The sequence below is a fragment of the Penicillium angulare genome (assembly GCF_028827245.1).
Source record: "Penicillium angulare strain IBT 27051 chromosome Unknown utg000003l_segment0_segment0, whole genome shotgun sequence".
Lineage (NCBI taxonomy): Eukaryota > Fungi > Ascomycota > Eurotiomycetes > Eurotiales > Aspergillaceae > Penicillium > Penicillium angulare.
The window spans coordinates 4,092,754-4,106,786 of NW_026623162.1; the positions used below are offsets into that span (position 1 = coordinate 4,092,754).

Genomic DNA, 14,033 nt, shown 5'->3' on the forward strand with positions numbered 1-14,033 from the left:
GGAGCATTCGGTGCAAAGTAGACTGGGTGGTATAGAGACATTCGTATAGTTTGGATAGTACACTGTAGAGGACTCGTAGGAATGTCTTGGGCGGGGGTGGGAAGATGTAGGATGCCGAGTACCATTGGGGCCAATAAGAAGGGTCCTGTAAAGGGTATCTTGAAGATCTGTGAATGGGATTCGCTTTGGAATATGTTCAGCAGAGAAATGGAGCCAGTCTTTTGGGGGGTTGTCGATATTAATATGGGCTCAGAAATCGTTATAGTTCACCCCAAGGTTGACTTAGAAGAGAAGAGGGTGATGAAGACTCCAGAAATTTCGATAAGCAATGTCAGAGAAATAAAATAATGCATTGCAGCACTATAAAAGAGAATAAAATCATGTTTCCAACTGTCCCTCGGAGGTTAAGCCGACTAGTTCGCGGAGAGTGATACGTTAAAAATATCATGATCGATAACATGCGACGAACCTATGATGGAACAAATGCACGAAGATCTGACGCAGGGAGAGAATCCCCCGTGGAAAGAAAGATAAAAAAAGCACAGACAGTTTCAAATCAGGAACTTGAGACGCGTCAATAATCTCTATGGTCTCAAACAGCGGGGGGAAGATAATTAGTGCACAATCCAAGAAAATGATGCTTCATCCCACTTACCCCATACAATCAGACATAATGATAGTTAATTGCTAATTTAGAACATGTAGCAGGAGACGCTCTGCTAATTATGGGACATTTCTCGTTAATCGGTTGGCTCTAAGAATCTGAAAAGTGGACAAGAAGTGTGTGACGATGATCGCCCGGCGCGTACTCGAGACTCCCACCTACATTCTGTAGCCGCCGACCTCAACTGATCACACATCTCCGTACGTCACAATGGAAGGACCTGTTCTCCCACCTACCCCGGCCATGCGACCTCAGGCTAGCTAGAGCTACCTCCTGCATTATCACAGCACCCGCTGAAGCTATTTTTATCCCTCCCCTCCTACTTAGCACCCATTACCAGTGAGGAGACCCTTAACCGCCCATCTATCACCTCAACCCATCTGGAGGCCTGGCGCTTCCATCCCTTATGCGGTGATCACTCCCGATGAGACCGCTAATTACCTGACAATATGTGACTTAATTGTTGCTGAATTTAGAAGTGTTCGATCACTCTGCAGCAAACTAACCGGATTAGGCCATTTGATGGACAATTTCGAGACTGATGCAAAATATAGTAACATCTTAACGCGCGACAGTCTGCTGAAACGGCACTATACCCAGATGGATGGCCTTGATGGGGTTCGAGGTCCCCTGTCGCGCGACCTCAGGCACAATAGTCGGCAGTTTCGCGTTTCATGCATGGCGGACGTGGCCCTGGATCGGAGACTAGGATCCCAAAAAAAGATTTGGAGCCTCTGTTGGCGTCAAGATGGAGCATTTCTCCATGTTTCATGTTATTCAAGATCCGCTAGTGGCTTTTTATTTGATATCTGCATGTTTGAAGCAAGCATTTAATATCCAGTCCTTTTCTCCTTCATGATCGTGTTTCTACTTCATCACGGAAAGGTGATCTGATCCAACCAAGCTTGCTTCGACTAGCATTCGTTTCTTCTTTGCAGAAGTTAACCTTGATTGATCCTTACCTTTCCTCTTTCCTCTTTACTTTATTATCTTATTATCTTTTTTTCTTTCCTTAAAAAGAAATATTCTCTATTACATCTTCCCTTTATGATATAGCGGGTCCACTCAAGTCGAACTACTCGCCCTTATCTTACATCATGTCTATGGATCATGTTTACTACCAGCAGCCAACCACTCCACCAGGCATTCCCTATGAGGATTACCACCTTGGCTCCGCTAATAGTCGCAACGCCTCTACTTCCTCCCTTTATTCGGGTGAATCTTCCCCTTGGTCCACTATGACGGGGAACACTAGCCCAGGTACTTCGCCGACTCGGCATCACCATGGCCCGGCCCTTTTGCCTAAGATCCGCCCTCAGGATGTGGTCATTGAGCCCATTTCTGCTGGTGGCCCTCTTAGAAGCCGTCGCATTTTGTCCAACACCCGGAACCCCCCAGGTTTTGTTCCTTACGCCTCTAGTAGACCTTCTATACAGCGAAACCACCGAGTTGAAGCATTGGAGCGCTTGCCGTTGGCATTGCCAGGCTCCCCAATTGTCACCAATGGTCCTCATAGTGCAACTATTCCGCTTGGTCCCTCTGCATTGGCGTCGCCTGTGGCTATTACTTCTTCCCACAGACGTAGAGCTTCCATGGGACATGCTCGCTCCGCTTCAACCTCTAACATTGATGAAGCTACTTTGAACCGATATGGATATCCGACCTATCGATCACTCCCAAAGTATGTGCCGCATATGCAAGCACAGATGCAAGCTCATTCTCAGGCTCAAGCCCAAGTTCATGCGCAGACTACTCCGAACACGCCGGTCACGCCCGTGACTCCAAACATCGTGGTCTACCCATCTCACCCACAGCAAGCCAGAGTAGAAACACCACAGCTTACCCCAGTTCGTACGCAATGCCACCCATTGACTGTACCTACTTCCCAATTCTGCTACAGTCCAGTGCATGGACCTCAGAGATCACCGGTCCACATGATGAGTCCTCGGGAAGATCTCAACCCCCCATCTACCACCCTGCTTTCGTACTTGACGGCGCCAACCCAGGCGATCAACCTAGTCCGCAACGTTAGCGTGATCCCTACTCGTGGCATGCATGACTATTTCTGGTGGGACATCCGCAATCTTCGCAACTGGACTTCATTCTCCTTCGCCACTTTTGACACGTTCAGTGGACTCACCAAGCTGCTAACCACTGAGCTACCTGGAATCCTTACCCCTCCAGTGATGGTGGCTCCTTCGCGTCTAGCACCAGAATCCGAGTCCAGTCTTGTCTCTCTAATTCGGGATCTCTACGCACCTCGCGTCAACGCAGCACTAGCTGTTTCCCAAGGCCCAGACCATATCCAACTTTACGCTGCCCCAGACATCCGCCACACAGGTCACAAAAACCACGGCCACCCACACTTCCTAGCCAACTACACCACGGACACAGAATGCACCAGTGCCGGTCTCACTCGAGGACGCATGGTGGGAATCGTCAAGAGCTTCGATCGCTGGAACTCCGGAATGCGCAACGAAGCACCCCACCGCCGCGTCGAATACCTAAACGGTCTAGCCCATCTCCAGCGCTGCATGCGCGAGCACTCCTGCCGCTACGGCTTCATCATAACGGAGATAGAGCTCGTCTGTGTCCGAGCAGGCTGCGACAGTGGCTGCGACATCCCATACTTTGGATACCTTGAAGTCGCAGCACCAATCCCACTCAAAACATCCATGCCATCTTCACAGCCGTCTGCACTCGCAACACCCATCTCTGCACGATCATTCTCATCATCTTCCCACAGCTCGTCTTCTCACTCTGAAAACTCGACTCCGATATTCGACCCAGAATCAAAGGAAGATCTACTATCTACCCCCATGACAGCAAGCATGGCACTCTACTTCGTGCTTATGCTAGCAAAATCCGTCCCATTGCCTAATCAGCCACCCGCCCACCTCAACGTCGGCGGGCCAGGAGCCCTAACACGACAGCGTATTCTTCAACAGCCGAAAGATAAATGGATTCCCGAACCACAGATTGGCGAACGTCGCGATGCGAAGCGCGTTCGTGGTTGGGTCTGGCCGCAGGATGCTTGGCATCGTCGGGAAGGAGGAGGCCGAGTGGCAGGTTCAACAAAAAATGCCGATATCAAAGCAAAGAAGCAGCGTCATTGATCGTCGCTGTCCCAGCCCGAGTTGGGCGTAGGGTATAGGAGGTTTTAAAGCTATATGCTTATATTTCCCTCACTTTTGAAAGTTCTTCTATTTTTTGCTTTTTCTTTTCCCCCTTTCGGAGTTATTTTATCCAATTTTGTTATTTTGATTTCATCTGCTTTATGATTTTATGCTTTTGGTGGCCATGATTGCTTGTTAATTCCCCCGTGGTATTTTGATTGTTGATATTAATGTAATTTCTTTATTTTATTTCATTCTATCTTATCTTCTTTTACTCTCATTCATTAATTATTTAAATTTCGACTTATTTATTTTTCTTAAAAGCTTTTCTCGCTACTACCAAGTTCTTTTCTTAATGGGGCTGCTCATGCTGGTATCCCACAAGGTCCCCATGCCTAACAACCTCTAACCGCCGATCCGACCCGCAATTATGAGTGATAGGTTCCACTCTTTCTCTTTGCGTGTTGATATTATAGAGACCCAGGGACCTTGGGAGAAGAAGAGTACCTCGATAGCCAAATGGTACAATGGGGACATTGCAAGACAGCCACAAACCCCAGTGCTACATATAAGGGATACTCCTCCCAGTCCCTATGTACGTATGTGCTGATCTTTTTTACACATTCTACTTATACAACAAGACCTCGGGATTCATCAATTTATCTAAGCCTCTTTGAATATTGAATGATCTAGTCATTTCAAAGATGAACACACCAGACGCCTACCCCGAAATCCAGGATGTCATCATCATCGGCGCGGGACCCTGTGGTCTAGGCGTCGCCGCCCGTATCCACGAAGAAACCCCCTCCGCAATGTTCACAGACGAGGAGCACCAACGGTACCACTGGATTAAAAAACATACCGGAAAAATGAATCTAGTACAAGCGGGCCGGAGCAAGAAAAAGGGCGTTCGGGCTGAGAAATGGAATCGCGGACTGAAGAATCTTTCTCCAGAGAAGAACCAAAGCGACGCGGGAGAGAAACAGCGCAGAGAATCATCGGACTCCGGATCCTCTGTTCCATCGCTTGCATCATCAGCAGAGAGCGTGGATTCATCTTCTTCATCTTCATCTCCTACGTCGATATCAACACTGGTATTAGATGGATCGGGAGAACAGTGGTTGCAGAGGTGGAATAATGCATTTCGCACATTGGAAATTAAGCAGTTGAGGAGTCCGATGTTCTTCCACGTTGACCCTGGTGATCGAGATGGAATGCTTGCTTATACGCAGGAGATGGGAAGAGAAGTTGATCTATGGGAGATTTCAGGGTGTGTAGGGAAAGAAACGAGCAAGCATAAGAAGAAGAAGAGACGACAGGGAGGAAAATCGCAGTAAGTGAACCTTATGGTATAATGTTTCAGGGTTACAACGGACAGAAGCTTACATTAACTACTTAGAACTATTGGCGGAGTTGAGATTGATGAACGAGATCGGAAGGATTACTTTTCGCCATCGACTGGTCTCTTCAATGATTACTGCAATTCTATCATTGAGCGATATGGTTTAGATGAACCAGGCAAAATATTGAAGCAGGAAGTTGCTGATATGACGTATGGTTATTTACCCGAGAGAGGAGATGTACCAGTGTCAAACTCGAAGATATTTGCTTTGACCACAGCTTCGGGCTTGAAATTTTATGCCCGGGCTGTTGTTCTCGCTATGGGTGCTGGTGGTGCTGGAATTTCTAAGATCTTCCCGTGGAAGCCTACTAGCAAAGAAGAGGGTGCTGAAGCATGCTGCCACAGCATGGAAATCAAGTCTTTTCCAAGTCCGAATGTTCGAAATAAGATTCAGTGTCGACAGGAAACGAACGTTGTGGTTGTTGGAGGAGGACTTTCATCTGCACAGATTGTAGACATGGCTATCCGGAAAGGTGTTACTAAAGTGTGGTTTTTGATGCGCTCAGGTTTGAAAAGTGAGTATAATATTTGGCTTTTATAAGTTTACTTGTAAGAAGCTTCACTAATACAATTCATCTGAGCAGTTAAGCATTTTGATCTCAGTCTGCCATGGCTGGGTAAATATAAAAATTGGGAGAAAGCAGCTTTTTTCTCTGCAGATACAGATGAAGGTTCGATATTCACTACCCTTCACACTGTCTATGAGCTTGGGCATGATGTCACTTGTCTCCAAGAGAACCAACTAACAACTATCTTTAGAACGCCTCGACATGATTAAAGCTGCCCGGAACGGCGGGAGCATCACACCTCGTTACGTCAAAATCGTCAAGCAGCATGCCGCAAGCCACCGGGTATCGATCCATCCATACACTATGATCAAATCGCACGAATATAATCCAGAAGCTCAGACTTGGAATCTGACCACGGACCCGCCGATCCCCAACCTACCTCCAATCGACTATATCTACTTCGCGACCGGGGCTCGGGCGAACGTACGCGAAATGTCTCTACTTAAGAACATGAATGAACAATACCCTGTAGAAGTGATAGAGGGTCTACCATGTCTAACAGAAGATCTAATGTGGAGGGAAGATGTACCTCTATACATGACGGGTCGAATGGCAAGTCTACGACTTGGTCCCGGAGCACCCAATCTTGAGGGCGCAAGAACAGGCGCCGAGCGAATAGCATGGAGCCTGGAAGAGCTCCTAGAGAAGGGGAGGGAGGTTGGGGATCGGTGCGAGGGATTCTGTGGGCTGGGAAATCGGTATGCTTCGCTGCTCGGTGATGCAGATGAGTAAAGATAGGGCTGGATATACCGGATCATCTTCAAGTTTTCATCCAGATCGGATTTCCTTGCTACGGAAAACTTTAACCACTCTTTATCTGCCTATGACACTCATGGATTATGACCTTCGATGTCTACTCCTTGAATGTATACACCCCATGTGCCCAGTTTCTGAACAAGGTCATGGTTATCCATTCCATTTACCCCCTTCATTCTCCGTTTCTCCCTGATAAGCACCGGACCACGATGATGAGCGGCTTCATAGGAAGATTAGCAGGAATGTTAATCCCTTGTTCAGTAGAATTTCATGGAGCTTAAATCCTTGACTGCATATCTATAAAGCTTAATGGAGTAGATATCCGGCATTGATGGCTTGGGGACTTTATCCTGTTCTTCTTTTGTGTGTACGACGGCCCGTGAAGGCCAATTCGTGACTTTATACGACAACATGGAGTCAAATTCTGAGCCGGATACGCCAGTCGAGGCTATGAAGATACTTCCGAACAAGACTAATGACAACTGGCTCAAAGATCGAGGGTTACTGAAGTTGAATCTGGGCATTATGTTTATGTTCGCTTCGTCGGCTGGAACAGGATATAACGGGAGTTTGATCAATGGCTTGCTTGTACTGCCTCAATGTAAGCCATTCAAGTTTTGCTCGTTTCAATGAACCTGGAGAATATTTTGGAAGATGCTAAATCTTAATTATCAACAGTTCGTATGATTACCGGTGGTCTCCAGCCCAGCATACTCGGTCTTCTCATCGCCGCAACGTCGCTAGGAGCATTTATGTCATTTTTCCCGGCATCGTATTTCGCAGATATATTTGGACGAAAGAAATGTGTTGCTATTGGATCTACACTGGTAATCATTGGCTCGGTTATTCAAGTCGCGGTGAAAAGTCACTGGGCATTCTTTGGCTGTCGAGTGTTGGCTGGTTTTGGAACTGGTACTGCTCAAGCCGCGGCTCCATTGTTAGCGACTGAGATCGCTCATCCACGACAGCGACAAACTGCAACAGCACTATATAATGCGACTTGGTGCGTGGGATCTATTGCCTCAGCTGGGGTAACCTTGGCTACATTGTCTGTGCATAATGTGTGGTCATGGAAAATCCCGTGCATTCTACAAGCCTGCTTTCCTCTGATGCAGCTTATTGGGCTTTTGATCGTTCCAGAAAGCCCTCGATGGCTCGTTTCGAAAAACAGAACAGACGAGGCTTATGCAGTTTTGGAAAAGTACCATGCTAATGGTAACTCCGATGACGTGTTGGTCCAACATGAGTTCCAGCAGATTTGCATTACTATCAATGCGCAGAATCAACAGCCTGGACATTGGAGCACCTTCTTTTCGTCCAGAGGAAACTTTCATCGCTTTTCGATCTGTGTCATTTGTGGATTTATGCAAGAGTGGGCTGGTAATGGTAAGAAGCTACCCATCCTATTTTGAAATTATTATCTTCTAACCTGTTAACAGGTATTATCAACTACTTTCTCCCTCCTATTCTCAAATCCGTTGGAATTACCCACCCAACTTCCCAAGGTGCCGTTAATGTCGGTCTTCAAGTTTGGAATCTTATTCTGTCTTCTGCAGGCGCAGTCGCATCTGAGCGTTACGGTCGACGAATTCTTTGGCTGTTGTCGACAGCTACTATGCTTTTCTTCTTGTCAATCACAACCATCGCAGCTGGTATCTTCCAAGAGAAGCATGTAACTGCTGCGGGACTAGCTGTGGTACCAATGCTATTTCTCTTCTTTGCAGGATTCGATCTCGCATATTCACCGCTATTTATTGCGTATCCTGCAGAGATTCTTCCTTTCCAGTTGCGAGCAAAGGGTTTGGCGGTTACGTTGACTACAGATGCTATCGCGTGCTTTTTCAATCAGTACGTCAACCCGGTAGCATTCTCGTTTATGCGTTGGAAATATTATTTTGTTTACGTGGGCTGTTTGATATTGTTTTTTATACTGGCTTATTTCCTTTTCCCGGAGACAAAGGGAAGGTCTCTTGAAGAAGTGTCGAAGATTTTTGATTACAAGAAACGCCGGACTGGAGATGATATCAAAGAACATGATGATGAGGGGAAGGAAATTAATTGAGATTGAACAGAGGACTGCACATAGCTGCTTTACTTTTGAGACATTTGGCTAGAAATAGCATCTTTATGTGTAACTAAGTTATGATAGAGGTTTGAGTTTCAATGATCTTGAAATTTCGTGCTTCATTGGGAGATCCAGTCTCCAGAATTAGTTAGAGTATATTCAAATTCTATGACCAAGGACCGACAAGATCCCTTCTTTCTTAAGAGTTACAATCCCATGCTGTACAAGCTGCTTTATAAGTTCAACATGTCTCTCAGCAGCCGCAGAAATCAGGTTATATTCCGAATACCCAAAGTAACCTCTCATTTGCATCCAAAAAGTGCGGCTACCTCCTGCACGTTTCGGGTTCCGCGTGATAGAATATTCACCTTGCTCAATAGCATGCTTGAGTGATAGAAACCAATCTCTCTCCGAAAATTTCCGATAAATTCCGTATTCCATTGGTACGCCAATCCATACAAAGTCCACCTTGACCTGAGGGTTCTGACGTAGGTAGGCTTGTGATGGAATGTATTGTCGACGTAGATAGGGGTGGTCGTTGCATGAAAGCATGATGCAGTTATCACTATTCATAGGTCCTTTAGGGGGTAGTACTTCCAGTGAAATTGCGGCATAGCAATCGTCGGTGATTAATGTGCCTTTGTAAGGGTCTGTTAGATAGACAACTGTTTGATTAGAGACAGGCTCGTCCATATTGTATATAACGATGTTATAAATTATTGTATGTAAAATGGTTGGCCAATCATATAATGGTAGTTTCTCAAAGTGCTGTTATACAGATTTGAGTAATGCAGGATGCATTCCAAGCTTATCTAGGGAATCTCGGGATTTTATACTTGGCTATGGAGGGATCGTCTTGAAATAGTGAACTGCCCCTCTCGGAATTCTTTGATGATTGAAATAAATCCATAACAAAGACATTTAGACAGCCTAAATGCTAGGAGGTGCTTGTGATCTAAGCCTTGAAAGAACCCGTTGTTAATTGTAGCCACCCATTTGTAACAAGGACTGTGTCTAGGGACTTTCAATGTGAATATAAGATTGGAACAAAGAACAATCCTCGGAAAATTGGCATAAGGATCATGAGTATTTTTAAAGAAATCAAGACAATAGGAGAAATTAAATCAAAGAAAAGAAATTTTCGGTATGGTAGTATTAACAAATCATATTTTTATATCGCTCATCTCAAGAATCGGCCGCGGCGGCTTTTCTAGCGTCTTCTTCGTTTTGTTTCGCAGCGAATCGCTCTCTTGCTAATTCGAGCTTCGACTTTGGTCTTTCACTTGGTGGTCCCTGAATACCTGCAACGGGTTGTTGTTGTTCAATGCCCTTTGCCCGAGCAACCCATTCACCTCGGCGACGCTTGTAAAGGTCCATTGACCAATTTCTCCACACTGCTCGGCCAATGAACGAGTCGCGAAGTAACATTTCATTTGAAACAAGCTCCTGCGCCATTCTTTCCTTAACAAAGAAAATGTCCTTTGTTGCTTCCCAGAGGGCATCCACCACATGGGACCCACTGTTGTCCTGACAGAGCTCTACTATATGGCCTTGGAATCGAGTAGTGAACTGACGACGGAATTGTGTTGTGGAGGTCTTCGATGTCAATGCCTGTTGCAGGACTCGTGAAGAGGTTGCTTCTTTGGCGAGCCGCATAATCGACTCGGGGGATTGAGCTAATAGACTGCTGTACACAAGTTCACTCAGTGGTCCTGGAACAGAAAGCATAGATTGCGCAAGCAAAGAGCCGTGTAGTTTCTCCGCGGCGGGGGTAATCGAGACCGGCTTCTTACGATCCCTCCTCTCACGTTGATCCTCGCCATCAGCGTCTTCCATTTCTTGATCTTCATTATCTTGTGTAGTCTCCTCGGCATATGCGTCAAGCCGAAGCATCTCCTGAAGTCGGGTTGCGGGATCTTCGCTGAAGGCCTCCTTGATTGCCTTGGCAAAAGGCTTTGTATCAACATTTCGAATAACACATCTCTCAATCAATACACGTGGAACGATGAGTCTGAATCGCTCGATTAAGCCTGGTACCTCGGGGATAATGAGGTCCATTGCATCCTTCAAGTCATCCTTTCCAAGTCGTTCCAGTGTCCGTAGAACAACGTAGCCGGCTGTTTGGTTTCGAGAAAGAGACCCAATGCGTTCGCGGAGGTTGTTTTTATAAAGGTTCTTGAAAACCTTTCCAGGCATGTGGCGCACCATAGTCTCCACGAGACGGGAGCCAACGGGGTCGTAGAGGAGACCGCGAATAAATGTTGCAGTTTCGGTCCCTTCCTCGAAAGACTCATCGGGGAGAAGCCGTCGCAGAATCGACTTTGGATCTTTGGCACTGGATTTACCAAAGTGAGAGAGTTCCAAGAATAGCATCACCTGGAGAAGAGGATTTCCAACGGGGTGAGTAGCCAAAGCTCGCAAGTAGGTATCGTCAAGACCAGAAACCATATCAGCCATGATCTTCTTCAGTGCAGGCTCGAAAGATTCTGGAACACTTCGTTTCTGAGTAACGGTCTTATCCTCTTCAGGGTTGGCTGCTGAAAGGCCTAATCTTTCCTTCTTGCGGCTGGCAACTACCGAGTCGGTGGATGAAACATCCACAGGTTCTCCAGCAAGGACCAACAGCAATACTCGAATAGTATGTGATGCAAATCGCTCTGTCAATAAGAAACCCCAGTTTCCTTCTAATTCGTTGATCACACTCATGAACATTTCCGCGAGCGACAGCTCCGGTTCTTCCTCTCCATTGTGCTCCTCCTGTTCCTTTTTCGCTTGCGCCTTCGGGGTTTTTTGCATAACAGCCGGGGCCGCATTGATGAATAAAGTCTCACAACAATGGCTTGCGAATCGATGTTGTACAAGATGGAGGAAATTGCCAAGGAACTTGCTGAAGATCCGTCGAAGTTGGCGGGCGTCCGACATGGAGATCAATTTTTCCATTAATCTTGAACAGCCTTGACTACAAGCAACCTTCAATTCCTTTCCATTAGCTTCCCGGTATACACTCTCAATGAACAAATTCTTCTCCTCCGCGTCGCCAAATTGGTTGGATTCGAGCATCTCATTCGCGCGAGAAAAGTATTCTGCCTCGTCGGCGTCGAGAAGACCATAGAAAGGCATATCACCGTCGGCACCATGGCCACCTCCTTCTTCTTGGTCATGTTGCTGGTCATCGTCCGCAAGTGGGATGTAGTCTGGAGCTTGGTCGACAGTAATGTCGTAGATGACCTCGGCGTCGGGGTCGGCGTCGGCATCCTCGGAGGGTTTCATGCGCTTTGCAACGGGTTCTTCAATCGAATCTTCGAATGCGCGGTTTGATTCATCTTTCTGGGCTTTTTGCTCGGCCCTGCGGCCTCTTTTTTGCTTTTCGCGAGGCATTGTGACGGTTGTTTCTGAGATTTAAAGATAACGCAGGAAATTTTTTGGGATTTTGCCGGATAAGCAATGGCCCAAGCGTCTCCGCGGTGATGTTTGTCATGTTTGCACTCGATAAGAAAAATATAGTAAATAACTGTAGGAAGGCAGGTATAACTCATGGCAACCGTTAATAACGAGTTTCTTTTTAGTGAAGAGGTTTAATAAATCGTTGAGTAGAATGGAGTGAGGTGGGAATAATTCGGGAGCGCTTTTTTATTATCTAATTTTCAATCAGGATGACGCCAAGGCTCGAAGATGGGAGGCTTTAATTACATTTGATATAGTACATGATATTGTGACAATTTTAGACAGCTGAATAAATTGCAGAGACATTCCGTCCGCATTCAACACGTTGCTCCATCTTCACGTTGCGCTTGCCAACGGGACCTTTGTGCCGGGGCATTAGTTGGAGTCGTGCTTCCGGTTCTGGCTTCTTCGAAGACTCTTGGGGTGCCTTGATATAAGTTGGTCGGGACTGGTTACTACGTTTGCCGGTTCCGAGTTGGAAGTGCTCGTTGCCTCCCCACCAGAAGACCTCATAACCAAAGTCGTTCGACTTGTCCAGCGAGTCCGTCTTCTTGGTACTGATGCTCGTCTTATTATCCAAGACGGCGGCGACATGAGTGGTACCGACGGAAATGTTGCGCAAATGGATGGGGGTCATTTTTTCGGTCTTCTCATCATATTCGCCCAATCCACTAAGGTCTTTCACCTGGACAGGCGAGTCTTGGATGTGGATCCATTTGCCGCTTCCCAATGTGCCCCAGATGCCCCGACCACAGGACCAGGTATCGGCAGTCACGTTGCCCAAATCACGGACATTGGCCGCCTCTTCATCGCGGCCCAAAATTCGCTTGGAGTCAACGGTGAAGAAGGTGTTGGCTCCACCTGCAGCAACGCCAGTGATGGTTGGCGCATAAAACTCCTTTCGGTAATACTTCTCCACGGGCAGTGCGAATGGTGTATCCATAGAAGGCTCAACCGGAATAAATTGGACGCCCAGCTGGCCAAAAGAGTTATCTCCCCAGCCAAATAAACGACCATCCTTGGTCAATGCCAGAGCATGATAGTCACCAGAAGCGATTTCCTTCACTTTCATTCCCTTTAGTGTTGCAACCTCATGACAAGAATCTGCGGGGCCGCTGGGGCGAGTGTTCCAAGTCAGCCCAGGCACACCTAGCTGACCGAGGGATGGGTAATTCTCCGTGGACGAAGCGGCTGTGAATACACGTCCTGAGCTTGTGAGCATTACAACATGCTCCTGACCACCCCGAATGGTTGTAACCTTTTCACCAAGCCCCAAGGCCGGCTTCAAGATGCGATAGCTCAATTTGGAATTGCCTCCCCAGAATGGCACCCAAGAGCCTTCCCGGGCCTTGGGTCCAGACTGCTGAACCGCCTTTGAGAGGGGCAACGAGTAGATATTGCCGTCGGATGACAGAGCTATAATTCGGCTCTCAGAGAGAGCAATCGACACCAAATTTTTGCCTTTCAGAGTCTTCCTGGGCTTAAAATCGGTATCCGAAAATCCCTTACCCCACTGCACAAGGTCACCATCCTCTGTAATCGCGGCGCCGGACTTCTCATCAACCTTGAAGTCTCGGAGCACCTGCCCATTGAAATATTTGAATCGCCGAGGCGTTTTGATGTCGGAGTCTTTCGATCCTGGATCGGCCACTTTGTACTCGTTTGAACCCCATGTGAAGACCCCAGGAGACTTCAAGCTTCTCTTCTCTTGGATGAACTGGGCGCGAAGATCGTTGACATCGATTATTTCCTTCTTGGGCAGCTGACTATCAATCCATGCTTCTTTCCAATCGCCTGTGAGGTATGAATAGCCGAGGAATCCAACACCACCCGCTATTGATACACCGAGCAGCCTGAGGATCCACCCCGAAGATGAGGTCGATGTTTGTGCTTTGCCGCTTGCCAATCGTCGCGGTGGCGCATTATTTAGAGAGCGACGGGTCGCTAAGGTGGAGGGGCGGAGATGGCGGATCGCTTGCATCGCGGGGTGTCGTGCTCGAGATGCCAGCATGATGAA

At 47.1% G+C, this 14,033-nt stretch overlaps 6 protein-coding genes across 6 annotated transcripts; 3 read left to right on the top strand and 3 right to left on the bottom strand.

The window, feature by feature from the left end:
* Positions 1-1,761: 1,761 nt before the first annotated feature.
* N7478_003664 (uncharacterized protein) lies at positions 1,762-3,780 on the top strand (the record flags this gene model as incomplete). The annotated part of the gene is made up of 1 exon (XM_056919878.1): positions 1,762-3,780. One exon carries the CDS (start codon positions 1,762-1,764, stop codon positions 3,778-3,780), a length of 2,019 nt encoding a protein of 672 aa, XP_056783036.1.
* Positions 3,781-4,475: 695 nt separating this feature from the next.
* N7478_003665 (FAD binding domain protein) lies at positions 4,476-6,483 on the top strand (the record flags this gene model as incomplete). The annotated part of the gene is made up of 4 exons (XM_056919879.1): positions 4,476-5,113; positions 5,180-5,697; positions 5,767-5,853; positions 5,942-6,483. Coding segments are annotated over 4 exons (1,785 nt in total), but the record flags the coding sequence as incomplete, so codon positions are not given.
* A 435-nt stretch (positions 6,484-6,918) lies between these two features.
* On the top strand, positions 6,919-8,569 carry N7478_003666 (uncharacterized protein; the record flags this gene model as incomplete). The annotated part of the gene is made up of 3 exons (XM_056919880.1): positions 6,919-7,108; positions 7,186-7,893; positions 7,947-8,569. The coding sequence occupies 3 exons, from the start codon at positions 6,919-6,921 to the stop codon at positions 8,567-8,569; spliced, it is 1,521 nt and encodes a 506-aa protein (XP_056783038.1).
* Positions 8,570-8,731: 162 nt separating this feature from the next.
* N7478_003667 (uncharacterized protein) lies at positions 8,732-9,265 on the bottom strand (the record flags this gene model as incomplete). Its single annotated transcript, XM_056919881.1, has 1 exon — positions 8,732-9,265. The coding sequence occupies one exon, from the start codon at positions 9,263-9,265 to the stop codon at positions 8,732-8,734; it is 534 nt and encodes a 177-aa protein (XP_056783039.1).
* Positions 9,266-9,757: 492 nt separating this feature from the next.
* Positions 9,758-11,950, bottom strand: nop9 (RNA-binding RNA processing protein NOP9; the record flags this gene model as incomplete). The annotated part of the gene is made up of 1 exon (XM_056919882.1): positions 9,758-11,950. One exon carries the CDS (start codon positions 11,948-11,950, stop codon positions 9,758-9,760), a length of 2,193 nt encoding a protein of 730 aa, XP_056783040.1.
* A 343-nt stretch (positions 11,951-12,293) lies between these two features.
* Positions 12,294-14,027, bottom strand: N7478_003669 (RCC1 domain-containing protein; the record flags this gene model as incomplete). The annotated part of the gene is made up of 1 exon (XM_056919883.1): positions 12,294-14,027. The coding sequence occupies one exon, from the start codon at positions 14,025-14,027 to the stop codon at positions 12,294-12,296; it is 1,734 nt and encodes a 577-aa protein (XP_056783041.1).
* Between the last annotated feature and the right edge of the window lie 6 nt (positions 14,028-14,033).